This window comes from Martes martes (assembly GCF_963455335.1).
Source record: "Martes martes genome assembly, chromosome: 7".
Lineage (NCBI taxonomy): Eukaryota > Metazoa > Chordata > Mammalia > Carnivora > Mustelidae > Martes > Martes martes.
In genome coordinates this window covers 52,898,178-52,923,423 of record NC_137894.1, presented here as the reverse complement: position 1 = coordinate 52,923,423, position 25,246 = coordinate 52,898,178, and the positions used below count along the sequence as shown (strand labels likewise).

General features: G+C 39.1%; 2 protein-coding genes across 4 annotated transcripts in view; one reads left to right on the top strand and one right to left on the bottom strand.

Annotated features, from left to right (window-relative positions):
- Positions 1-4,513: 4,513 nt before the first annotated feature.
- EMC4 (ER membrane protein complex subunit 4) lies at positions 4,514-11,357 on the top strand. Of its 2 annotated transcripts, XR_013967158.1 has the most exons (6): positions 4,552-4,740; positions 5,073-5,187; positions 8,815-8,968; positions 9,281-9,441; positions 9,686-9,779; positions 9,838-10,088. XR_013967158.1 is itself a non-coding variant. In XM_080809011.1 (5 exons), exons 1-5 carry the CDS (start codon positions 4,655-4,657, stop codon positions 9,719-9,721), a joined length of 552 nt encoding a protein of 183 aa, XP_080665137.1. In that variant the 5' UTR covers positions 4,514-4,654; the 3' UTR covers positions 9,722-11,357. The 2 variants fall into 2 exon arrangements, 1 of the variants encoding a protein (XP_080665137.1); XM_080809011.1 differs by having other exon boundaries at positions 4,514-4,740; positions 9,686-11,357.
- SLC12A6 (solute carrier family 12 member 6) overlaps positions 9,933-25,246 on the bottom strand; it is an 84,969-nt gene continuing 69,655 nt past the window's right edge. For both annotated transcript variants that reach the window (XM_080809006.1, XM_080809007.1), the window contains exons 13-25: positions 24,122-24,296; positions 23,699-23,817; positions 22,416-22,514; positions 20,058-20,177; positions 19,155-19,259; positions 18,579-18,747; positions 17,201-17,396; positions 16,414-16,583; positions 15,584-15,715; positions 14,887-14,994; positions 14,501-14,685; positions 13,985-14,118; positions 9,933-13,043 (exon numbers count right to left, since the gene is read on the bottom strand). In XM_080809006.1, coding sequence (XP_080665132.1) covers positions 12,952-13,043; positions 13,985-14,118; positions 14,501-14,685; positions 14,887-14,994; positions 15,584-15,715; positions 16,414-16,583; positions 17,201-17,396; positions 18,579-18,747; positions 19,155-19,259; positions 20,058-20,177; positions 22,416-22,514; positions 23,699-23,817; positions 24,122-24,296 — 1,804 coding nt within the window. In that variant the 3' untranslated portion in view covers positions 9,933-12,951. The remainder of the gene's footprint in view (positions 13,044-13,984; positions 14,119-14,500; positions 14,686-14,886; positions 14,995-15,583; positions 15,716-16,413; positions 16,584-17,200; positions 17,397-18,578; positions 18,748-19,154; positions 19,260-20,057; positions 20,178-22,415; positions 22,515-23,698; positions 23,818-24,121; positions 24,297-25,246) is intronic.

Sequence of the window (25,246 nt, the reverse complement as noted above, 5' to 3'; positions counted from 1 at the left end):
AGAAGGCAGTAATAATACTAGAGTCAAATAACACAAATAACTGGGGATTTGCAATGGAAACCCATTTTATGGAAGCTGCCATAAGTCTTAGGACCCTTTAGAGCATACTGGAGGAACTGGTTGGACCATGGAGGAGAACAGAACAGAACTATTATAGAGACATTATTAAATGGCATAGACCAAAATACAAGATACTATGTATAGAAGCTTTTTTTTTCTCCCCCCCTCTTTAGAGAGATCCATTCTTGCAAATCTGGCTGTTTGAATAGGAAGTTTCTTTTTTTAGGGCACCTGGCTGGCTGGCTCAGTCAGAAGAGCATATGACTTTCAATCTCTGGTTAGAGAGTTTGAGCCCCATGTTGGGCGTGGAGCCTACTTAAATATTTTAAAAAATAAATAAATAAAAAGAAAATTTCCTTTTTCAAGTTTCAATCCAAATGCAACTGCTCAGAAAATGGCATGCGGTATTAGAAATAGTCAGCTTCTTAGACCCCTAAAGTGGTGGTGGGGGGTGAGATTCAAAAACAAATACAAAAAGTGTGTAGATGGCCCAAATATAAGTCAGATGAGGCAACTCACATGACCTATGGAATCCTGGTGTGCCTTCTCAATTTCTTTAATTAAAATCATATTTGCTCAAAGACACAAAGGGGAGTTTGACATTTATTTTTACAAGTTGAGTATTTCCATTACTGTGTAATTCAAATTTAGTCCAGTGGGAGGTATGCCAGGAGGATGCCCAAACTGATGATTGTTCGCTTAGATTATTTTGCGTTAAGTTCAAACCTTTTAAAGCAGCAAAATGCTCTGGGTCGGTGGTTCTTAGTTCTTGCTGCACAGTAGATGCCCATGTTCTACCCTGAGCGAATGAATTAGAATCTCTGGAGTGTGACCCAGGTATCAATCAGTATTTTTAAAGAGCTTGCAAGGTGATTCTCCTGTGAATCCAGAACAGAGAACCATTATGCTTTGAGGTTTGGAAACATATCATGTTATATTACTAACATTTATACTTCTTCTAAATCCCAAAATGGTACTTGCACAATGCAGAGAATTAGGAAATATATGGTCAAGCACAATTTAAAAATTATCTGAAATCCCATTACTCCTTTATGTGTTTATCATTTTTTCTATAAATATATATGAAAGAATAATGTGCAAAATGTTTTTAAAAATATATTTTAGAAATAAAAGGTAACTTTAGAAGTCACTTAGTAGAAGTCTCTCATTTTATTGATGAAGAAATTAAGGCCGAGTTCCTAACTCACAGTGATACAGTTAGTCCTTTTGGAGTCAGGATTACAATCCAGGTTTCCCTTGATTTTTCTTGCAAAACATAATTTATAAAAACAAAAAAAAAAAACCCCAAAACAGAACTTGAATCCTCGAGGTTTTTTTTTTAAAGATTTTATTTATTTGACAGAGATCACAAGTAGGCAGAGAGGCAGGCAGAGAAAGGGGGAAGCAGGCTCCCTGCTGAGCAGAGAGCCCTATGTGGGGTTGGTTGATCAGGACCCTGAGATTATGATCTGAGCTGAAGGCAGAAGCTTAACCCACTGAGCCACCCAGGAGCCCCTGAATCTTTGACTTTAACTTTTAAACTTGAAACTCCATTTTTATGAAGGTTCTATTATTTCTTATATTCTAATAATATTAGAAAAACAAACAAACAAACAAACAAGCAGAGCTTTTCAAGAAGTACCTTCATCTTGGGTGCCTGGGTGGATCAGATGGTTAAGCGTCTACCTTCGGCTCAGGTCATGATCCCAGGGTCCTGCGATCGAGTCCCACATCGGGCTCCCTGCTCTGCGGGAAGCCTGCTTCTCCCTCTCCCTCTACCGCTCCCCCTGCTTGTGCTCTTTCACTCCCTCTCCCAAATAAATACATAAAATCTTTAAAAAAGGGCGCCTGGGTGGCTCAGGTCATGATCCCAGGGTCCTGGGAACGAGCCCCTGCATCAGGCTCTCTGCTCAGCGGGGAGCCTGCTTCCTCCTCTCTCTCTCTGCCTGCCTCTCTGCCTACGTGTGATCTCTGTCCATCAAATAAATAAAGAAAATCTTAAAAAAAAAAAAGTACCTTTGTCTTTCTGAAAAATTCTAGCCAAGCTTAAAGGAAGTTGCCTTCTTTGTATTCTATGGAACACTGACTCCATAGGAAGTTAATAGATGTGATAAGGGGAAAAAGGCGGGGTGGGGGGGTGGGGGTGGGGAGCTTCTCATTTAGGTGAATGGGAAGCAGAATTAAAGGAGATTCTTTATTGAATCATTTCTCATGGTTTTAATGTTCTCTCACTGAGAATCTCTATGGTGTGTGCGCAGAATAGCATCTGTAGTTTTTCTTAGATGTGTTTGACCTTGGAATCCTTCTTCAGTTCAGTTCCAATATTCACCTCAGTCTTCATGTTCTTTGGAACATGTTTTAGCAAACAACACTATGAGGGTTCCTAGGATAAAGGAATAAATGACATGTACTGACCTGAGGCCAAAGCAACCTTGATTTGGGTTATAGTTGAAACATTTTTATAGTACATGGGGAGTACTTTTAAAGGGAAGGAATACATGATTTGAATGACTGACAATGTTTTTAAAAGTGTTCCTTTATAATTTATTTAAGAAGCAGAACAACAGCTTGAATATAAAAAAAAATCACATGAAAACCATTAATTAGATATGACATATAATATTCTAAAATGTATTCCCTTCTAGTTTTTACATTTTTTTCACATAAATGTAATTATAGTATATTGAGTTCTGTATTGTATTTACTTTCAATTAATTTACTCACATTCACTAAACATTCAATACATTATGTTCTAGGCAGTGGAATCAAATATAATTACCATGTATTCTAACATCAAGGAATTTAAGACAGAGTGCAGTAAGAGGAGGTAGATACGTGCTCAGAGGATGTCAACAAACACAAATGCAATGTGGTAAGTGCTATTACGCAGATTTCGCTGGGACAAAGAAGATTGGCCAGTAGGGTCAAGACCCTTCTGAAATCTGAAATCAGTCTCAAAGTTTCATCAGAGACAACAGATAAAGGCAGAAAATAGAAAGAAACAGGAAAGCAATCCACAATTTCCGTCCTCCTATGATCAGATAAACATTTTAGAATGTACTGGAAGGGGAAAAGCCTTTTCCATTACTTCCTTATTCAAGCAGTCTGCTATGAACACAAATCTTTTTAAAGTCAGAAAAAAAAAAGAGGGGGTGGAAACTTCAGCATCTCCAGTTCACCATCACTTTCAAGGGGGCAAACTCATTAACTGGCCCTTTACAACCTTACCTCCCAACCACACTCTCACAGCACTCCTCTTCCCTCACTCCCACACAATCATATCAAATAACTTGGAGCCAAAGGAATTAGGGTTTGAAAATACAGTACCATTTTCAAACCGCCAATTTAAAAATATTATAAAGCTGATGAAATGCAAATAGGTGCGATTTTGCTAGTAGGCATTTTAAAATTCCTTTGAAATGTGCATAGTCTTTGATCTGGCAACTGCACTTCTAGTAATTTAACTTAAGGAAATAAGAAAAGACATACTGTTTACAAACACTTTATAAAAGGAGGGAAAAAACGGGAAACAAATATTCAATAACAGGTTGTATTATTATATAGGTATACAACTCAATACGAAATCCTATCATCAGTGTGCCTTAAAAAAAAAAAAAGATTTTATTTATTTATTTATTTGAGAGAGAGTGAAAGAGAGTGCGTGAGCGACAGAACACGAACAGGAGATGGGAGGGGGAGGGCAGACAAAGAGGGAGAAGCAGACTCCCCACTGAGCAGGAAGCCCAGCAGAGGGCTCTGTCCAGGACCCTGAGATCAAGACCTGAGGGGAAAGGAGAGGCTTAACTGAGCCATCCAGGCACCCCACTAGGGTGCATTTTTTAATTAAAAAAAAAAAAAAATCATGCATAGGTGGCGGGCACTTCCTTTAACCTCACAAGCCTCGAAAATAAATAATCTAACTTTTACATATGAAGAGGTTGAAGCGCTAAATATTTAACGTGTCCAAAGTCACACAATCGAGTAAAGAAGCCAGGATTCAAAAGGAGTCCATTTGATTCTCAAACCCATGAGCCTTCCCACGTCCACACTGCTTCCTAGCTTTGGGCCAGAATGGGCATAGAACTATTTACCTCGCAGGGTTAATGTGACTTAAATAATAAACACAAAGCTCTTAGGACATGGCAGATTCAGTACTCGGAAGCTACTAAATTACTTGCTCAAGATCACACAAAACCCATGGTGAAACCAGGTTGAAAGATCTGAATCAGGTGTTCAGGGGAGCGCGAAGGCAACTCAAGAAGGTGTCCTTGGCTTCAATTCCTAACCCAGGGTGAGTATGGACTTTCCCTCTGTCCCGCAAGCGCACCTCACAGATCAGGGAACACACAACAGGAATCCTCAGAAAAGAGGAGGGTAAATACGGTCAGATTCTCTCTCCACCCAGCTTCTCCGGCTCCAAGTACTTTCTAGTTCGTCCTCCGCCCGCCAATTTCCGGGGTGGAAGTGACGTCTATGCTGCGCGCCGGAAGCGGGCTTGCAGAGTAAGACCAAGATATAGCGGGTGTCAGTGTACCTGGGCCTGGGACCCGCTTTAGAGTAAGGAGCTTCAAAGCTTTGGTGGGAGGCCGTTGCCATGACGGCCCAGGGGTGCCTGGTGGCCAACCGAGGCCGGCGCTTCAAGTGGGCCATTGAGCTGAGCGGGCCTGGAGGAGGCAGCAGGTGAGGAGCCCGGGCGAAGCTCGGTAACAGAGCCTTTACCCCAGAACTGCCGCAGAGGAATAAAACCTGACCCCTCAAGTACAACTCTCTGAAAATGATGGGTGGCACAAAGACGGCTCCCGGGGAGCCAGCGGCTTCTCCGTGGAGGTTTTTGTTGTTCAAAAGATGCTTATTTCATTATCACAATAGACAAAGATCTGACGAACCCACGAGAGGGCTTTCTCTAATCTGGGCAGGTGTATCTGAGGGTCTTTATGCCTATGATTAGAACAGGAATGTGGGATATGAAGTGTGGGAGCCTGCAGCTTTAGTTTCTTGGTTTGGTTCTTTAGGAGCCGAAGTGACCGGGGCGGTGGCCAGGGAGACTCGCTGTACCCTGTGGGTTACTTGGACAAGCAAGTGCCTGATACCAGCGTGCAAGAGACAGACCGGATCCTGGTGGAGAAGGTACAGAGGTATAGATATCACAATAGTTTTTAGGCCAGTCCTGACCTACGTATCCACCCTCCTCTCCCAGGCAGCATGTGAACCCTACTGTGGGACTCTTGCCCCTAATATTGGTAAACTGCTTGAGATTGATTTACAGTAGTAAAAGTGCTTAATAGTTGGAAAAATAAAAGATGTTTGAACATAGAAGAAAGTAGCTTGAAAATTATCTCTTGGTGCCAGTGCCTAACAGTTGAAGTCATCCTTTTTTTTTTTTTTTCTTTTTTAAGATTTTGTTTATTAACCATCTGAGCCACCCAGGAGCCCCTGAAGTCATCCTTTTACTCTAGTTCCCTTACCAGTGTGTCAGGATATTCTTTTGGCTTTATCTTCAAAACAGACTAAAATTTGTGCTGCTTATCACTACTTCTTAGCTATTGGCTCTAGTCTGACACTAGTCCTCTCTTGCCACTTTCCCCTTTGTTCTTCATTCCACTCTAGTCAGAATGGTCTCCTTGCTGCTCCTTGAAAATAGTAGGCAGGCTTCCATCTTATACTTTTTGTACATGTTCTTTCCCTCTTCCTGAAATACTCTTCCCCCAGATATCTGTGTGACTTGCTCTCTTATCTCCCTTAGGTCTCTCAAATATTATCTTCTTAGAGAAGCCTACTCATGGCACTCTCTATCCTGTTTTCCTACTTATCCTTTCCTACTTACTGCGTTTCTCTATGTCATTCATACATATGATATAGTTATTACCTTCTTACACTTGTAAAGTCCCAGAAAGCAGATTTTGTCTCCCAAGTGCCCAGAATAGTGCCTGGCACTTTCTTTCCTCTTAGCCTTAATATTGTTAAATACTAAGTGATCTTCATTTCATGAAATGCAGTGATTTTTACATGAAAATGACAGCTGGTATCAGTTCTTTTCTTGAACAGTTTTATCATTTTTCATTGTGGTACAGCAAATTGTAATATGAACAATAACATGAAAGTATGATTAAAATGGCCTGATTTTGAAGGTAGGTTATTATACTTACTTTAGAACAGTTTTGTTTTATGGCGGGTTTGATCTTTAAATTCCCAGATAAATGATCTTTTATATAAGTGACACACCAGGGAACTGCTTACAAATACCATTTTTTCTTTTAACATGAATAAGCTGAAATGGATAGTGATATATTCTTCTAATATTGCTAGATTTACTTTGTTAATATTTTGTTTAGTGGGATTTTTGCATTTAGATTCAGGAGTGGTATCAATCTATAAACTTCACTCATAATGTCCTTGTCAGGTTTTTGGTATTTATGGGGCCCCCTGTAATGAGTTGTAGAATGTTCATTTTTTATATAAGACTGGGTTTATTTTTTCCTTAAATGTTCAGAATTTGCCAAGAGAAACCATCTGGGCTTAAGTACAGATTGAGTTTCTTAAACAGTTTTATGACTATTTAAATATTCAATTTACTATGCCATTAGGTATTTCTTTTAGGAATTTATCCGTTTCCCCAAATTTATAATATGATCACTCTAAGATTTTATTTATTTGAGAGAGAGAGAGAGATGATGAGCAGGGGGAGGGGCAGAGGGAGAAGCAGGCTCCCCGCTGAGCATGGAACCTAAGGTGGGACTGGATCCCAGGACCTTGGGATCATGACTTGAGCCAAAGGCAGATGCTTAACCAACTGAACCACCCAGGTGCTCATATGATCACTTTAATACACTGCAAGAACTATAGAATTTTCCCTCTTTCATTCCCAGTGTTGCACAGTTCTCTTCTTTTTCCTTCATCTGGTTCACCAGTATTGATGTTATTAATCTTTAAAAGAAAACACCTTTAGCCTTGTGATTTAAAGAAAAATTAATTTATTTTCTCGTTTTTCCTTTTCATTTCCTTGAATTTAATCTGTTCCTTTTTCTAACTTGAAATAGATGCTGAGAATGACATGGATGGAGCTAATGGGTGTAAAGCTAAGTAAATTAAGCCAGTCAGAGAAAGACAAATACCGTATGATTTCATTCACATATGAAATTTAAGAAACAAATGAGCAAAGAGGGAAGAAAAAGAGAGAGAGGGCCTAACCAAGAAACAGACTGTTAACTATAGAGAACAAACTGATGGTTACCAGAGGGGAGGTGGGTGGGGGGATGGGTGAAAGAGGTGATGGGGATTAAGGAGGGCACTTGTGATGAGCACTAAGCATTGTATGGAAGTGCTGAGTCATTATATTGTACACATGAAACTAATATTACACTGTATGTTAACTGGAACTTTAAACTTACAAAAATTGCAAAAAGGAAGAAATAGACACTTTTAGTCTTCTAAATATGTATTTATTATAAAATTTTCAGTGCTCTGTGTCCCACAAATGTTAATATTTGGCTTTTTGTTATCAGTTAACAGTATTTCTGGTTTCCATTGTAATTTATTCTTTTATTTATGGATTATTTAGAATACATTTGTTAATTCCAATGTGTAGGGAATTTTCAGTTTTCTTTTTGTTACTGATTTTAGCTTAATTGCATAAGAAAAGAACATGCTTTGTATAATTTGGGTTCTTTGAGTTGACACTTTCTTCAAGGGTCAGCAAGTGGTCAGCTTTTGTAAATGTCCCATGTGTGTTTGAAAAGAATGTGAATTCTCCAAATGCAATGTTCTGTATGTGTCAGTTAAGTTTGTTAATAATGTCATTTAGATCTTAGATCTTAATATCTTGATTTGTTAGCTTGTTCTTTCTTTTTTTTTTTTTTTAAGATTTTATTACTTGACAGAGAGAGATCACAAGTAGGCAGAGAGGCAGGCAGAGAGTGAGGGGGAAGCAGGCTCCCTGCTGAGTAGAGAGCCTGATACGGGGCTTGAGCCCAGGACCCTGAGATCATGACCTGAGGTAGAGGCAGAGGCTCAACCCACTGAGCCACCCAGGTGCCCCTCAGCTTGTTCTTTTATTGATTGAGGGGTGCTAATCTCCCACCCTATGGATTTAACTATTTCAGTTTTAGATGGGGCAAGGAGAGATGCAGAAGCATAAGAACAAAAGTAGGGAAGTCTTTTTTATTTTTATTTTTTAGCTAGATCATGGGGAAAAAATGGCTTCTGAAAAACCAGTAGGAAAAAATATAACAAATGGTGAGGATGCCTTTTTTTTAGAAGAAGCTTCCTGTGACAACATGGAGAAGGGCAGACAGGTGGTGGAACTGAGGAGTCAGCTCAGTCTGGAGCACAGAATTGGGAATTGTGTTCATTTGACTTTAACATCAGTAAATGTGGGACTGAACAATGAGAGAAAGACAATTATCTTATTATCTCTCTGATATGAGGAATTTGAGAGGCAGGGTGGGGGACTGATGGGGGGCAGGGAAGGAAAAAATTAAACAAGACGGGATCGGGAGGGAGACAAACCATAAAAGACTCTTAATCTCATGAAACAAACTGAGGGTTGTTTGGGGAGTGGGGGTTAGGGATAGGGTGACTGGGTTATGGACACTGGGGAGGGCATGTGTTATGATGAGTGCTGTGAAATGTGTAAGCCTGATGATTCACACACGTGTACTCTTGGGGCAAATAATACATTATATGTTAATAAAAAATTTTTTTTTAAATGCGGGACTGAAGATAGAGATGATAGGTTAAAACTGTGTTTTGTTTTAGCGCTGCTGGGACATCGCCTTGGGTCCCCTCAAGCAGATTCCCATGAACCTCTTCATCATGTACATGGCAGGCAATACTATCTCCATCTTCCCTACTATGATGGTGTGTATGATGGCTTGGCGGCCCATTCAGGCACTTATGGCCATTTCAGCCAGTAAGTATTCTTGATACAACAACCCTTTCTTAAATTTTAAGAATTAAAGACAAATTTTAGTGAAACCCATGAAAATCTTTCGTATTGCTTTTGGCTAGTTGCCAGGAGGACGGTGTGCAGGGTGGTGACGGTAGAGGTGGTGGCATGGTGGAGGGAAATGGAGCTTATCATGGCTTTTTGTTCACTTTTAATGGTCCTATTTGCTATCTTACTTTGGATCTCTATTATTTTAATTTTAATCTCTATTATTTTAACATACGTCCTGTTAAAAAAAAGTTGTTTTGGTTTTGACACTTTTTATTACCCCAACAGCTTTCAAGATGCTAGAAAGTTCAAGCCAGAAGTTTCTTCAGGGTTTGGTGTATCTCATTGGAAACCTCATGGGTTTGGCATTGGCTGTTTATAAGTGCCAGTCAATGGGACTATTGCCTACACATGCGTCAGACTGGTTAGCCTTCATTGAGCCCCCTGAGGTAAGGCAAAGGAGAAGTTAAATTTTGGGCAGTTGTAATGTAAATAGCAGACCCATCTGATTATGGGGGGTTTGAGTTGGTACTAGAGCTTATTTCTTAAGAAATAAGATCCCTTGGGAGTTTGGAAGTTGTTAATATTTTAAGGATAAGGCTAAATAGAGCCTGTGATTAAATAAAGTACTTGGTTCCATAAGTTAGTTCAACACCAATTCACCAATCACCTGTTTACCTTTTCTTGTTTCAGAGGATGGAGTTCAGCGGTGGAGGACTGCTTCTGTGAAGAGGAGAAGGAAGCCCTGGTGCCTGTGTATCGGGATCTCATTTACAACCTTCTTTTTGTGCCCAGTGGCTCCTTCTCAGCATACTAACTCTTAACGTTATCACTCGTGCTGAAAGGAGCCCAAAGCTCTCTTTACTCCATGGTGAGGAGACGAATCCCAGAAAGAATGTATGTATCACTCCAAACACAAAGAAACTATACCACAGCCCTTGACTGAAAATAATGTAGAAAACTTTATTTATGTTTCCAGTACAGAGCAAAACAACAAAACTGTAACTCTATGTAAACAAAAGAATGGTTGCTGCTAAATCAAGAACCACAGCAGCATCTCCTTTCAATAAATTAAATGGTTGAGAACAATGCTTTAAAAAAAAGTTGCACAGGTTTCCCTTAAATCTATTTTCCTTAATATTTCACTTCTATTTAACACAAGCTGGGACATAGAAATTCTGTTGGAGACACTTGTGGAAGATGTGAGAAACTAATGCTGGATTCAGATTATACATGATGAAAAGAAAAACCAGACAAAAAGAGCACATAAATATGCTTACAGTGTAATTGCTACTTTAATATCCACAATAAGGGTTTTTTTTTTTTTTAACACATTTAGGGGGTGTGAGGATTGGTGGGCTAGTTGGGGCCACAGAATCTGAGGCAAAGGAAGAGACAAGGTAATGATCTTTCCCCTGCCAAGAGGAACCGGGCACCTGTTGAGCAGATGCTGCAATTCAAACTTCAGCTTTTAAGGTAGCTTCAGAAGGCAGAGGGCCAGCAACTGGAGGATGGATAGCTATAACCTGCCCTGGTAAATTTTAGCTAAGACTTAAAAGCTGGATCTTATTCAAAAGGCAGGAAGAGGTCTTTCCTTTCTCTTCCTTCTTGAAACACAAAAGCCCCTTCCCCTAAGGTGCATTCTCTCTTATCAAGTTTTCAGTATTGCTTTATTTGCAGTGATTAGAAGAGACAAGACACTTTGCAGACAAACAACATAAGCAACACACGGACATGAAATGCTCTAGACAGAGATGAGTTTAAATCTGGCCTAATAACAATTTTCCTATGTAATGGTGACTTTATGTTTTAGGGGCTGAAGTAGTGGCTGTATTAATAGCCACTAACTTTAAAAGATTCTTAGAGAGCTCCAACCACAAAAAGCTCTTCTAAAACTAACCTTGTTTTCTGCTCATGTTTTTTCTATCTGGAAAAAAAAAGTACGTATCAACGACTTTGGCCAGAGGACGTGTGTAAATGTAGAGGAATTCCTGGGCAGGCTTACCTTTAAAGCATGGGGGCTTCAATATCTTGGATCCTAGAGAACCTGTTCCACTACTGTGGACTCAACTAAGCTATAGAGTATTACAGTGGAAACTGTAAACAACGCTTCTACCCTCTGCAGGAAGGAGCAGGAAAAAATACTTAAAAGATTGTGTTTGCTTTGCTACCCCAACTGAGTCTTGAGGTTGAAAAAAGAGCAAAGGGAACAAAATACTCAATTTCTTAAGCCATACTGAAGAGTTTTATCTGTCCATTAGAGTCAAATGAATAATCTGCTGGTACCTAGGTTTGCTTGCTCCATATTCTATTGGGTGATAAAAAAAGAGTGGCACTATTTACCATTAATAAAAGTGATTCAAAAGCAGTCATGAATACAGGCCAAATAGTTTTTCTAAATACTTATCCTATAAAAGAAAGGAACATTTCACACATATTTGCAATTACCACTCAAGGCAGTTTCCCTATGCTTGAAAGCTAGGTGTTTTATGACCAGTAAATTAAAATGACCAATAAATGTTTTATGAAGAGCAAATAAAAAGCTAAGCTTGTACAAGTGCTTCCTTGACACACAGAGCTTTCTGAAAACAAATGGAATAGAAGAGGACTGTTGGCTTGGATCATCTTAGTTCAGAGCCAAGTTCCTGCAGTCACAATGAAGAATGAAATGGATAAAAGAAAATGCTCACACTCTGGGCGTTTAGGTGAGTTGAGTGCCTCAAGTCTTTGCTATGGCTTTGGAAATGAGTCCATAGGTTTCTGAGTTAAAAGTAAGTCTCTTGAACCAGGTCAATGCCAATCGTATGCCACTTTATGAAGCAGGTAGGGAGAGTAGCAGCAGCTCAATCTTTGGCACTATGGAAGGAGTATGGCTCTAGAACTTTGAATTCCACTGCTGGGTTCCCCCTTTAAAAGACAGTCCAAAGCTTTTAGAGAAGGATTTTAGCCAGTCTTCCTAGTTTATTCCTATGATTTTGGACCTGTGTCTACTAACCTGGAGGGCATAAAAGAAAGAGGAGAAACTACTGGTCAATGTGTATCATCATCTAGATTTTTTAGATAACAGTTTGTTTGTTTTGACCATGTCACACAGGTAACCACAGATTGTTACAGCAGATCTTAATTTGGAGTTATCTTAATTTAGCCATTTGAAAAGAACCTGAAAGAAATTATTTTTCCTCCACCTTTAAAAAAACAACTTCCAGGATAACAATGCCAGTATTACCATCTTAACCATAGAATGGATTTTGAGAACCAGATGACGTATAAACCGACACAATATGTATACTTAAACCTGATGTTCTGGGGGAATCTTGTTTTGGAGGAAGCAGCAGAGGCTGTAGCCATGTTTTAGTTTTTGTATAGTACCATAATATAAAAGAGAGTCCTGGAGGGCAGTGGATACATTAAAGAAAATCAGCTAAAAAAGGTTTTCATCTTGGTTTGCAACAGGTTATCTCCACAAGGATGTTAGGTCCCCACATACTTGGTCATGAATTCTTTTGTATGATGAAGCTGTGTCTCTGGCTGTTACCCCCATGGTATCATCACTGAACCATGACTTCTGAGATTCCCCTTCCATGTTGGACATGTACTTTCCTTTTTGTCTTCCTGAATTTCTAGCATCCCTTTTGCCAATTCATTTTAATGGTTTAGCTTGTTAATTCTAATTTGCCTTCAACTAGTACAGACATGGCTTTTAGGACTTGACCAGTGTTCTGATATTGAGGAAGTATCTGCTTCTTCTGTAAGGACAGCAGATCATATGATAGCGAAGAGCAGAACTATGTGTACTTCTTTGCACAAGTACTTGAGGCTCAGCTTGTCAAGAGTTCAGTGTGATGTGTACGGAACCCGGACCTCTACTTGATGGGAGCACTAGTAAAGAGCTGGCACTTCCATTGGAGAATGGAAGCCTTTTAGGAAAGGTGAGGGCAAGCAGAGTCTTCAGGAATAGATTATGAATAAATGGTAATCACTTCACTGCCACCACCTCGGACCAGGAGGACTCGCTCTAGTCCCTCGGTGAGCACTTCCAGGAACTCCATGTCTTCCGAATCGGTCAAGGAGACAAACAGGTGGGAGAAGATCACACCTTTATAACCTGACATTATGATAATCAGGGTTCATCTGACTGCAAAACTGCAAAATTAACATGCTTGTTTTAACAATTATATACTCAGAGTTGGAGATGTCTGAACTCTGGGTTCAATTTAACACTGTGACATAACCTAGGGATCTAATTCCTTTGCATATATAATCTAAGACCTTCATTTGTTAGATTTTTTTCTAAATGTTATTTTACAAATGGGGAAACTCATAAGTAATGTATTTGTACCACATTAAAATAAGCCAAAAAAGAGGGAAAAGCCACAACAGGAAAGCTTATAAGGGTGCTAGAGAGAGCCCAAGTAATTTATAAGTGAAGCAGCTCAAATCAGATTTTTCTGCCAGTGCTTTTTTTTTTTCTTAATCTCTTTTTCTTAAAGGTACTGATGGGAATGGGCCAGTCTATACCATTGCATTTCTGAAGGGGTCCCATTAAAAAAAATCCTGCCATCAGGGTATGAGGAAAAACCCTTATCTTTTTTTCTCCCTCAGAGGAGATTTCACTGAAACTGCTTCTCTCCTAACTACATCCATAAGAAAGGGGCTTTGCAAAATGGATGGAGCCTGAAAAGAAGAAAGGACGTGGGTATTGCATCTCTAGGATGGTTTCAGAAAGGGTTCTACACTGTGAATATCAGAAGTCATTTTGCAAATTTACCACCTAAAAACTCTCTTTAGGGTTCAGAGAGAACATATATACCCAACTCCCCCAAAGAAGATCAATCTCACTGCTGTGTAAGAACCCTTACCTAAGACTTAACAGCCTTCCCTCCTTGAGACAGAAACACAGGCACAGACAATGACTTAAGGTTACCTAGTGGTCTCATCTAAGAAACAGGTTAAGGCTTTCCCTACTGGTAGCTCCACTCTTGGAAAGGATACAGTTTTCATCACCTTCAGGGTTTCGGGGTGGCCCAGGCATATTCAACAAAACCAGCTTCGCTTCATGGGACTTGTTAACTATAACCTCATTGAGTTTCACTGCTGTATGCATCCGTCTCACGTTGGAATGGTCCCTGGGCGGGTGAAAGGGAGAAACAGGTGGTTAAGGCAAAGAGAAAGCTAGGCTATAGCCAATTTTAAAAACCTTGAGATACAGAGCTTTTTTACTTTGACTATGAATAATGTAATGAACAAATGATTTCCTTATACCCTGGGTTTTCTCATTCTACATTTGCTTGTTTTATGCCAGGAACACAATATGGTGAGAAAGAAGGGTGGTTAGTTTATGTACAATGTTAACTCGTAGCTGATATGCACAGGCAAATAACAGAGAGATGGCTAGATTTGGGGTGAAATGAAGAAGAGACTTCATCCTCTGTATCCAGGCAAAGTCACATGTGTGCCACTGACTAGGATACTGTGTTATGTGATAAGATTGTGAGTTGGAAAACTTACGGACGCATGTTAAGCAGGTCCTGGAATCCTTCCATCGACTTAGCCTTTTGTCCTCGGGATGCCATATACTTGTCTTTTGTCCAAGTCATGTGCACCTTCTCCTGGTAGGTTTCTGTCTCTTCATCCTCATCAGAGCCAATGCTGGTCAATCGCAGCATTGAGTTCCGGTCCTTCACCAACTGTGCCTGAGGAGGGGCAAACACAGCTATGACCTCTATACCCAATTTCCTCTCATGCTTCAGCTTCAATTATTTTCAAACAATAATGTGGTTATAGTGGAAGAACTGATAAAGTGAGATGGAAAGAATGTGTCATTCTATGAGAATAATACAGTATCATCCCTCTCAGTGACAGACTAGGATTCAGTGAATTCAGGAAGGTCTCACCTCTCTGTCCCGCTCTGTTTTGGACAGTCGCATGTGCCGGAGCATCTGGGACCTTTGCTCCATCATCAGAGTGCGCTCATAAGTGTAAGCGGATATGTCACTGTCATGCTGCCATAGACAACGCAGAGAGTGGGCAACAAGCACAAAGGAGAAAGAACTGAACCACTCACTTTCATTTCCATTTGCTAAATTAAGCCAGAGAAACTACCACAATATCAACCTAAGTTTCACCCCTACTTTGTTAAGTTACTAAGCATTATAATATTATGGACTATCAAACCTAGAAGTGCTGACATTCCATAATCTAACTATTACATATATATTTCCTTGAAACAAATTACAAACTCTAGTCTTTTTTTTTTTTTAATACTGCCAGGTTATTTTAAAAAAGCTACGTGTGATTTTAACATGCATAAATGAATTAAAACTTAATAAAACCATATTAAGCAGACAAGAATCTGGGAGAAATATAAAGGCTGTACAATAAACAAGAAAGCAAAAATTAAAAAAACAGCACCAAATACACAAAACATACATATTCTACTTATCTAGATCAATGTATTAGGGTTCTGTCAGAACTAAGGGATTAATCCACATTTGCAGCTGAACAATTTCCCAAACCAGAAAAAGTTCTAGGAAGACAGGGTAGGAAATGGGGCAAGGGTGGTCTGTTTGATCTCAAACTCAGCTTTCTCACCATCTCCACCACTTCCACCTCTGCCTCAATGCGTAAGTGGTAGAGGAAGGTAGCCAGGTCCTTCTTCATCTGAATACTGTTGTCTTCTAGTTGGGCTACTGTGAAGATCCGTATGCTACATTTTCGCCACACCTGAGAAATTACCATACATACATGGCAAGTTAGATGCAAGAAGGCCAAAAAAAAGGAGTTATTCCTAAAACACAAGACATTTTTTGCTTTGGACAACCTTGCTATAGTATCAGGATATTTGTTTTTAGCTTCTAACTGGATATACTGTTGTATGAGAGCAAAAGCTTGACTAAGAAACACATTAAAAACAACTTTAAGAAGTTCTTAATTTCCTAACAAGAAGAAAACCGGCAAAAGGGGATATAGAATACATTAGGAGGGTGCTGTATTCGGATAGCATATTGATGGCCCCATGCAGACTCTAATAGTTATTATTTTAAAGTTCAGCTTAACTAGTCTTACCAAAGGATGAGCATACATATGTATAAGATACACAAACATCCGTACAGAGGTTTCCAGTATTTGAGAGACTTTGGTCCTTTTTTCTTTTAAATGGATGTGTTTTCACTTGTCTATGTTTTTCTAAGAGCTCATATGGAACTTTATTAATTTGCTGAATTTCACTTGGAGACAGGTACCAAATAGAAAAAAAACTACTTCTCATACAGTTGGAACTAGGATCATGGGAATGCTAAGAAAAATCCCCAACTCCTCTGATCCTAAGCCCCAACACAATAATCAAAGAGAAAGGGTCTGCCTAGTGAACCAGGACAGATATAAAGGGAGAAAGACTTTTTTTCCAAAGGTATCTAACGTACCTTGTGCTGTTTGAGTAGGAAAGGTAATAACATGAGCATCCCCCCATCATGCACAATCCACCACACATCAATGTTGCCCTCAGAAAACTGCTCCACATTGCTGGGAAAGAAGGAGATGTTTTTAGCCACCAGCAGGGCCAGATGGGCAGCAGTTGTCACTCGAACTGTGCCTAGGGAGAAAACAGAATCAGGACAAACAGAGAAGACTCCTGACGCTTGCCTTACTTCCTACCATGTCAGGAAAGCAAGGATAATGGTTTTTGGGTTGGTTGCATTTTTTTTGTTTGTTTTTTTACCTTTCTTTAAGCAAGGTGTTCTGTTTACATAGTGGGTTATACCTCATCGGGTAACAACAATCGTTAAGAAAAATCTGAATAACTAACAGAATTAGATTCAGAACCATGATTCACATTACTAGATAAATTATGATCACTACATTTCGAAGGGGGGGTTATGTGAATTCTGGAGATTTTGATGAAAGACAATCCTTTCAATTCCTGTGAGAATGTCAATGTGGCAGATCATAAATGAAAACTGGGCAATTTCAGAGAAAATTCCTAGCATGATACTTGACAGAGATAACAATTCATGAACATAATATAAAGCTGGAGGGGGTGAGGAGAATAAGGTTATTACTGTTAGTAGCTATTTAGGTGCCCTTATAGGACTATGCTTCAGCAATGGCATAGTCTCTACTTTGGAGGTTATGGGGGGGGGATTAAGGCAACAGAGATTTGACTGTATCCCCTATTTGGGCCCTTTGGATAAAATGAAAAGTGTTCTGTACCAATAAAAGTCTTCCATGCTCGGGCATCTTCACTCTGGCGCCAACCATTAGGCCATCCCATCACCACCGTGTTGTGTTTCATGCCTCCAAGGCCACATGACTGGATGAGGTGGGAAATGCCCTCCCTCAGCTTGGCGGCCACCACCAGCTGGCAGAACCCTTTCACCTTCTCTGCCTCCATTAGATGCTTTATAGTCTGAAAAAGAGAACCTCAATGCTGAATTGCTTCACCCTTTTTCACTCTCTAACTGCTTACTACATATAGTGCTGGTTGACTACATAGAGTTCCTCCATCTTTTCCTCTGTAACATACCAAACAAATCAAGAACAGGGATCTTCATAAAACAAATATTCAATATTTTTTCTTAACTGACCAGGCGGAGTGTGAACATGATCTGCTTCCTTCCTCAATCACCCCGATGCCCTGACTCATACTATTAGAAACTCAATATGATGATTCAGTTTCACTTAAGAATTTTCTCAGGTATGTTTTTTCATTTCTTCTATTTCCATCTGTTTTGATATTTTAATGGTGATAACTGATGACAATTGTCTTTGCTTTGCTATTATTTATTCAAGCCAATTTGAGATAATATTTCATTTATTCTTACTCCACTCTCTTAGTGGAAAGATGAAAGGAACAATGGCATAGAAGTAAGACAGGATTTTCCTGAAGGCAGAGATTAAGTCAGTGGTGTAGCAAGGGTAATAAGCAAGGTTTATTGATTTCCAACCCTGTGCTTTTTATTTATTTTTACCATCATTCCAGACTAATGTTTCTTCAAGCATTTCTAGTTTTTAGGGTTTCAAAGTATTCCAAAATGAAATCCAGCATAATTTTTGAAAGGTAACTGTACATTTCTCTGAACAGCAGGGTTGGTTTTATCATTAAAATAAGTATTAGAGTCAAAACTGCTTTCTTCTTTAGGGAGAACTTACACTTGGCAAGTTTATCAAAAGTAAAGCAACCTTGGTCATGACACCAATGTAGGCTGGTAAGGAGAAAGGAAAGGAAAGGAAAGTTGTTCATGGCCCCTTGTCATCAGAATGAGCAGAACCATCTCCACAGTTCAAAGGATAGATTTATTTACATGACTTCTCTGAGGCCTGAGTCAACATTTAGAGTCTATTTGGAAACAGTGCTTAGCCTTGACAATCTTGAAAGTTTAGTAATGCTTTTTAAATGGAAAACATAAATTATTATTTTCTGGTTCATCTTATTATTTGGGAGACGCTGATTGTTCAAAAGTTAGCACTAAAAAAGGAAACCTCCTAGATCATGCAGGAAAGCGATTAACTTAGAAATATGACGTCTGACAACTTAACATCACAAAATGATAAGCTAAATTCCACTAAGTCAATAAGCCTTGACTCTTACCTGCTCAGCAGCTAAAGCTTCCCCGTAGTTCTCCAGGAAGTTCCCCACAATGACAGAGCCCACAATAGTGAGACCCTTTCCTGCTTTAAGTTGTGAGGCAAAGGTGAGGAGGCGAGGATGCTTGACATGTAAGTCTTCATCTAATTTCAGCAATACAAGTAACTGAGGCCTGTAAAGAGGTTGGGGGGAGAGTGGGAGGGAAAAAACACTTTGGGTTTGGGGAACAGAATGATAAATTCTACCCTTTAATTCAGGAGATCTAAACAAAACATGGAAATGGGAAGAAGGACGAGATTAGAGGAAACAACAGGATGAGGTTGTAGTTTATTTGAATCCTCCCAGTATTACCACAGATTGATCATTCTGCAAGGAACAAAAAATGGCAGAAGTCTAGATCAGATACCCCATGAAGCAAAGAGAATAAAGTATGAAGGATTTGGAATCATTCAAAACAGGTCCTTTATACAAATTCTTTGAGCCACCTGAATTCCTTATCCTATAATCACTGAAGCACACAGTTCTGTGTGTTAACCATGTGCCAAACACCATACCACTAAGCTCTATTGATTTCCTTACCTCCAGTTTTTAGTGTGTGGTGGTCCTTCTTCCAGCCGGAGCAAAGCAAACCGGGCTGCACTGAGGGACAGCCCACGGATTCCATCACCCCACTCTTTCTCCGCTCTGGGAGAAAAAAGAGAAAAAAGCAGAGACAAGTATCAATTATAGCAAGTACAATTTCAAAACAAGTTTTTTTTTTTCCCCCTAAAACTAACATATGCATACAGTAGAAAATTAAAACTCATATTAATTATTTATATAATGCTCTTAACATAATGAACCCACGAAAAGCAGATCCATATTGCCCTTCAGCAATGGACCACATTGTTTTGAAATTGTTTTCAAATTGTTTTGAAACAATTCAAAACAAAGGCTGGAAGGATCATTTGCTCATCCTTCTATGTAACTGTTCAAAAGCAATGATGTAAAATAGCAATTTGGAGAAGGAAATTACAACAGACCCAAAGATTAATTTAACTTTGAAAATAATGGGGAGAAAGCAAAATTCAATGTAATCTTCTGAACCAGTGTTATTTATTCCTAATTTTTGTAAGTTTTTCTGTAGTCTTAGTTGTTATGAAGTTACTCAGTATTAATTTCTTTTTCATTTCAGAGATTATACCTTAACTGAAGAGAGAAGCAAATATACTTATATTTGTGTTAGACTTTAATATCATTATTTTGACATGTCCTTTTAAGCAACTTTTTTTTACTGATCTGTTCATACTTTCTCAATGGGTTCCCCTTATTGATTCTGTAGTTTGTGTCTGTAAGATGGCTAAAAGAATTGGGGTTATAGAGTTTAGTTGCAGTTGAATGAGGCTGTCTGGATCCTTAATGTAATTTTCACTGAGCTGGCTCTACCAAACTAGTCCATTTTGATACCTGTAGCAGTAATCAAGGTCAAATCCACAGACTCACCCTTGGTACTCGATGTACTTGTAGATCATACCAGCTATTACCATAGCTACAATGGCATAATACCAGGAAGAAATGAACATCAGAGCCAGACAGATACTCATTCCCATGAAAGAGAGGGCCCTAGAAAATTAAAAACCAAAACACAAACAAGAAAGTGTTTTTCTAAGCAGCTAAAAAAGAAGCCTGTGCTAGAGGTGCTTCTCAAACTGGTGAAGGATTGTTATTATCTTTTTAATTCCAATATACTACAGACTGAACTTTTATAAAATGCAATAAAAATGAATTATTAGAAAAATTACTATGTGCCCGGATGCTGTGAGAATGTCAAATTGCTATAAAAGTTTCAAAATGATTTTTCTCAATTTTCATAGTTATCTTATCATGGACTGCGATAGTCAGCAAATCTGCACCAAGGCCTGAACCATCCTTTGTGCTGATGTTTCCCATGCTGGAAAAACATATAAATGAACAGTTTGTAACGAAAGTTATCTGTGAGGATAATAAATACCTACTTAGCAAAGCAAGAATGGGGCACATAGTCAAGAGTTATTAACATGACCTCTTTTTTTTTTTTTAAGATTTTATTAATTTATTTGACAGACAGAGATCACAAGCAGGCAGAGAGGCAGGCAGAGATAGAGGAAGGGAAGCAGGCTCCTTGCTATGCAAAGAGCCCAATGCGGGGCTCAATCCCAGGACCCCGGGATCATGACCTGAGCCACGAAGGCAGAGGCTTTAACCCACTGAGCCACCCAGGCACCCCTGAACATGGTCTTTTAAAAAGAGGTATTTCATGTAAATATTGCTTAAAACCTTATGAACATTCCTTAGCATCATGCAGAACCCACCGAAGGAAATTTGCCATTAGTTTTCTTACTTTACATAAGAGAAACTTGGCAGAGGGGTGCCCGAGTAGGTTGTGGGTTAAGTGTCCAACTCTTGATTTTGGCTCAAGTCATGCACTCAGGGTCCTGGGATCGAGCTATGCATTGGGCTCAGCGCTGAGTGTGGTGTTTGCTTAAGATTCTCTTTCTCGGGGTCCCCAGGTGGCTCAATCGGTTAAGTGTCTGCCTTTAGCTCAGGTCCTGATCTCAGGGTCCTAGGATTGAGCCCCACATCGGGTTCCCTGCTCACCGGGAAGCCTGTTTCTCCCTCTCTCTCTCCCAATCCCCCTGCTTGTGCTCTCTTGCTCTGTCAAATCAATAAATAAAAAGTCTCTCTCTCCCTTTGCCCCCCCACATGTGGTGGCACTCTCTCTCTCACTGTCTCCCTCTAAAAAAAAAGGGAGAGAGAAACTTGGCAGAGAATGATGAAATGCCTGTTTTGATCAAATAGATTAAGTAGACAACCATGCTTACTGAAGTTCTTCTGTGTACAGAATGAACTTCTTAGCTCTATGATGAATGAAAGAGTGAACAGGAGAGTTGTTAATATGGAGAAAATTATCTCTAATAAAAACATAGGAGAAGGATAAAGGGAAAAGCTAACAAAGCAAAACAGTAACACAACAAAGTTCATAGTGAACATTTAATTAAGGTTAAAGCTAGAAAGAGGATTAGAGGTGATAATATCAGTGAGGATTTAAATTTTTGCCACATAAAGGTCACACTAGTGCCTACCACTGGTGAGTGAAGTCAGGAAAGGGTCAAGGAGGAAGGTAGCACAGAGGAATGTAGCAACAGGTGCACACAGGACATATTAAAGAACCTTTAGCTATGACAGGAAGGAAATGAGGAGGAGATGGGATGGCAGCTAAAAGCGTGATGACTCCCTTAGTGGTGGAGATGTGAAGGCAGCAGCTGTAGCAACGTTTCACTGTGAGTTTTACTATGTAGCAGGATGATAAAATTAAATTTGATATAGTTATGTGTTTTGTTAAAAGCTACAGAGCTAGGGAATAGTAGAGCTGACACTGAGCTAAGGTCATCTGACTCCACAGCTCATACTCTTACCTGCTAAATGAACCTCATAAGGAAGAGAGTTCGAGAATGAAAACTGATGAGAAAATGAGAATAAATACAGAAAGGGGTGAAGTCCAATGCTTAGCTAAGAGGGAAATGTTAAAACAAATAATGCAAAGGGTAGGCTGGTTTAACCTGAAGAATGCAGCAGGCTGGAAATACATATTTCATAGTTTCGGTCTTTATTCTCAAGTAGTAGGTGTTATAAATTATAAAGTGACCTATGAAAAAACATGGTAATATGGTAGAAATTCAGGTGATCACTGAAGCTGAAACAGGCAGTACAGGATGGCTGGTCAAGAAAAATTTTATTAACCAACCCAGAATCTCCTATTTTTCTAGTTCATGACAAGTTCTCTCCAAACGTGGGGAAGAAAAAGAAAAAGAACAGATTTACCAGTGGTAGTAGCGGAACCGGGGTCTCCAGTTAGGTGTTCGAAGTAATGTTTGCAATGCACATGCCAAATTCACAAAGAGGTAACACATAAGGAAAAACCTGGCAGAATAAAAATAGTAAAAGGCATGATTATTATTGTAAAATGATTCTCCAAGTGTTATTGTAAATAGAGACTTTTGTTGTATTTAAGCCTCTGTTCTAGCCCACTATAGCCTTTGATTAAGACTAGGATGTAGAGAAATTTAACTTCTCCCCACGAACTTGCTCATTTTTCTGTGTTCTCTCACAGTGAAAGACACAACCACTCTTTACCCAGTTGTTCTTGGGATAATCCAAGTTTCCTCTTTGTTACTCATCCTTGTTCCAAATTAACTTATCAAGTCCTATGGATTCTACCTACTTACACATTTTAAAACCTTTCCCCTCCCTTCCATCTCTACTGCTATCACCTTAGTTCAGGATCTCATTTCTTCCTTGCTGGATTAAATAAGCTTACGGGTGGCATTCCCAGCTCAATTTCAGCCTCCTTCTCACTTGTCTTTTATACCAAACTGATCATTCTAAAACATAAACATGATCTCAAAGGATCACTCACAACCTCCAGGTAAAAGTTCCAGGTCCTTTGTGACCTGGCTCTACCTGCTTCTCTGCTCAGCTACCCTGAACAGTCACACTCCATTCTATCCAAGCCAAACTACTTTGAATTCTCAGATGTGCTACGCGGTTTCATTCCCAATTCCTTTACACACATTCCTCGTCTGGAACATCTCACTCTTCTGTTGCTTAGTAAATAACCAGTCCTCTTTCAAGATGCAAGTATCTCCTTCCCTAGCTTGAGTCTCAGTCCCTTTTGAGCTCTTGCAGCAGTGTTCACCCTTACCATAGTTCTCATCCCACTACACAGGATTACTGGTCTCTCTTTCTCTCATCAGTTCCTTAGGTTTCTGTCATTCATCTTTGTATTCCTAGCATGCTGCCCAGTGCCAGGCAGGTATTAAGTCATTACTAAGTTGCAGCTGAAGGATCAAAGCTAACAGCAGCAGTAAAAGCTACAACCAGCTGATAATGAATAAGAAATGAAGGCAAAGAACTTTTGAAGTTATACAGGTAGGAAGAAACCATGATGATTTATAAAAGTTAGCCTTGAAACATCTTAGGAATATATATTATTTAGGTGAAGTTACACCTGTACTTGGCTCACTCTTTTATCACTACTGTTATATGCCTGATGGAAATCAATATGTACTACACATCATACAAGCAAGAAAAAACGAAGCTCTTACATAGAAAGAATTGGGGCCACAAGATCCAGGGAGGCGATAAGAATCCCCAGCTCTGCAATGGCAGCAGTTAGAAGTAAAGCCCAGGTAGGTTCCCCGTTGGCTTTGCTGTGACCAAACACCTGTATAGAGAAGGGAAATATCAGACACAGGTGTGTGGGGAATGTCTGAGTCAATGTTCCCTGATTCCTCTATGCTACAGTTTCAGATATATGAAGGATAATATTGTCAACAACTGTGGTATCTTTTAAACACTTTACCCTACTCCCACACAAACTCATCCCCCATAGCGACTTAGAAGGTTTTGTACTAAAAACCCACGTCTTCACATTGTATGATCTAGTAATTCCTAAGCCTATGAAGACCCACACAGTTTCTCATAAAATCTGACAAAAAGGAAATAGGGTATGGGAAAGGGATACTCACCCTCAAAAAGGGTATGATGTTATCCTTGGCTATTGCCTGTAGCAACCTTGGTGCACCTGTGAGACTCTGAAGTCCAGCCCCACATGTGGAGAAGAAGGAGCCAATAACAATCACCCATGGGGAAGGCCAAGATAAGGTACCCACCACGAGATTACCTTTCACAGCATCCCCAAACCTGCGTAAGAAATGAGAGTATGGAAATTTATACTGAAAGACTAGAGAGACATTCACCTAATTTTTTCTATTTACAATTTTTTAGAGAATTAAAATTGAGACAGACATAAGTATTAAGAAATGTAAAGGTAGGCAGATTTGATTATATTAAGAAAAAATAACCTGTAGACCCAGAAAATAAAGCTAAACTTCAATTATAGCTTCCCCCCCAAAATATCAAAATATCTGTGCTCTTTGCAAAAAAATTGGAAAAATACAAAAATATAAAAACCAGGAAGAAATCCATAATCATAACATAACTGGTAATATTTAGTATACTTTCACATTTGAATCTGTTTACTGTTTTTTAAAAATACAGATGAGATCACAGTATACCTGTAATTCCATATTTTTACTTACATTTTTCCTATGTCATGAAAAACTTTTCAGGAATAAAAATTTTAGTGGTTTTAATAATATTGCATCATAATTTACATAATCCATTTCTCTAGTGTTGATTTTACACTATGGGAAATACTGTGATTAACGTCTTCATGCACATATCTACATTCACACATCCCAGATTTGTTCCCTTATGGTAGATTCCTAAGAGGGAATAACTGCAGTAAAAGGGATCAATATTTAAAATATTTCAAAATCACTACCAAAATGGTAGTGATTTCCAGAGAGGTTATAATACATTTTATTTCCACTGGGAGTATATGAAGGTTTAAGTCTTACAGTATATACCCATTTCACACCAGCCTTGAGTATTAAAATTTTAAGAGTCAGTGCTAATTTGATGGGTTCATGTGATCTCATTGTTTAATTATTTATGGTTTTAACCATCTTTTATTAAGTATGACACACAAAAAGTAATGTACAAAAAAATGTACACTTCAATACATTTTCACAAAACATCCATGCAGCTACTATCTAGTCAAGGAACAGAACACTGCCAGCACCCAAAAG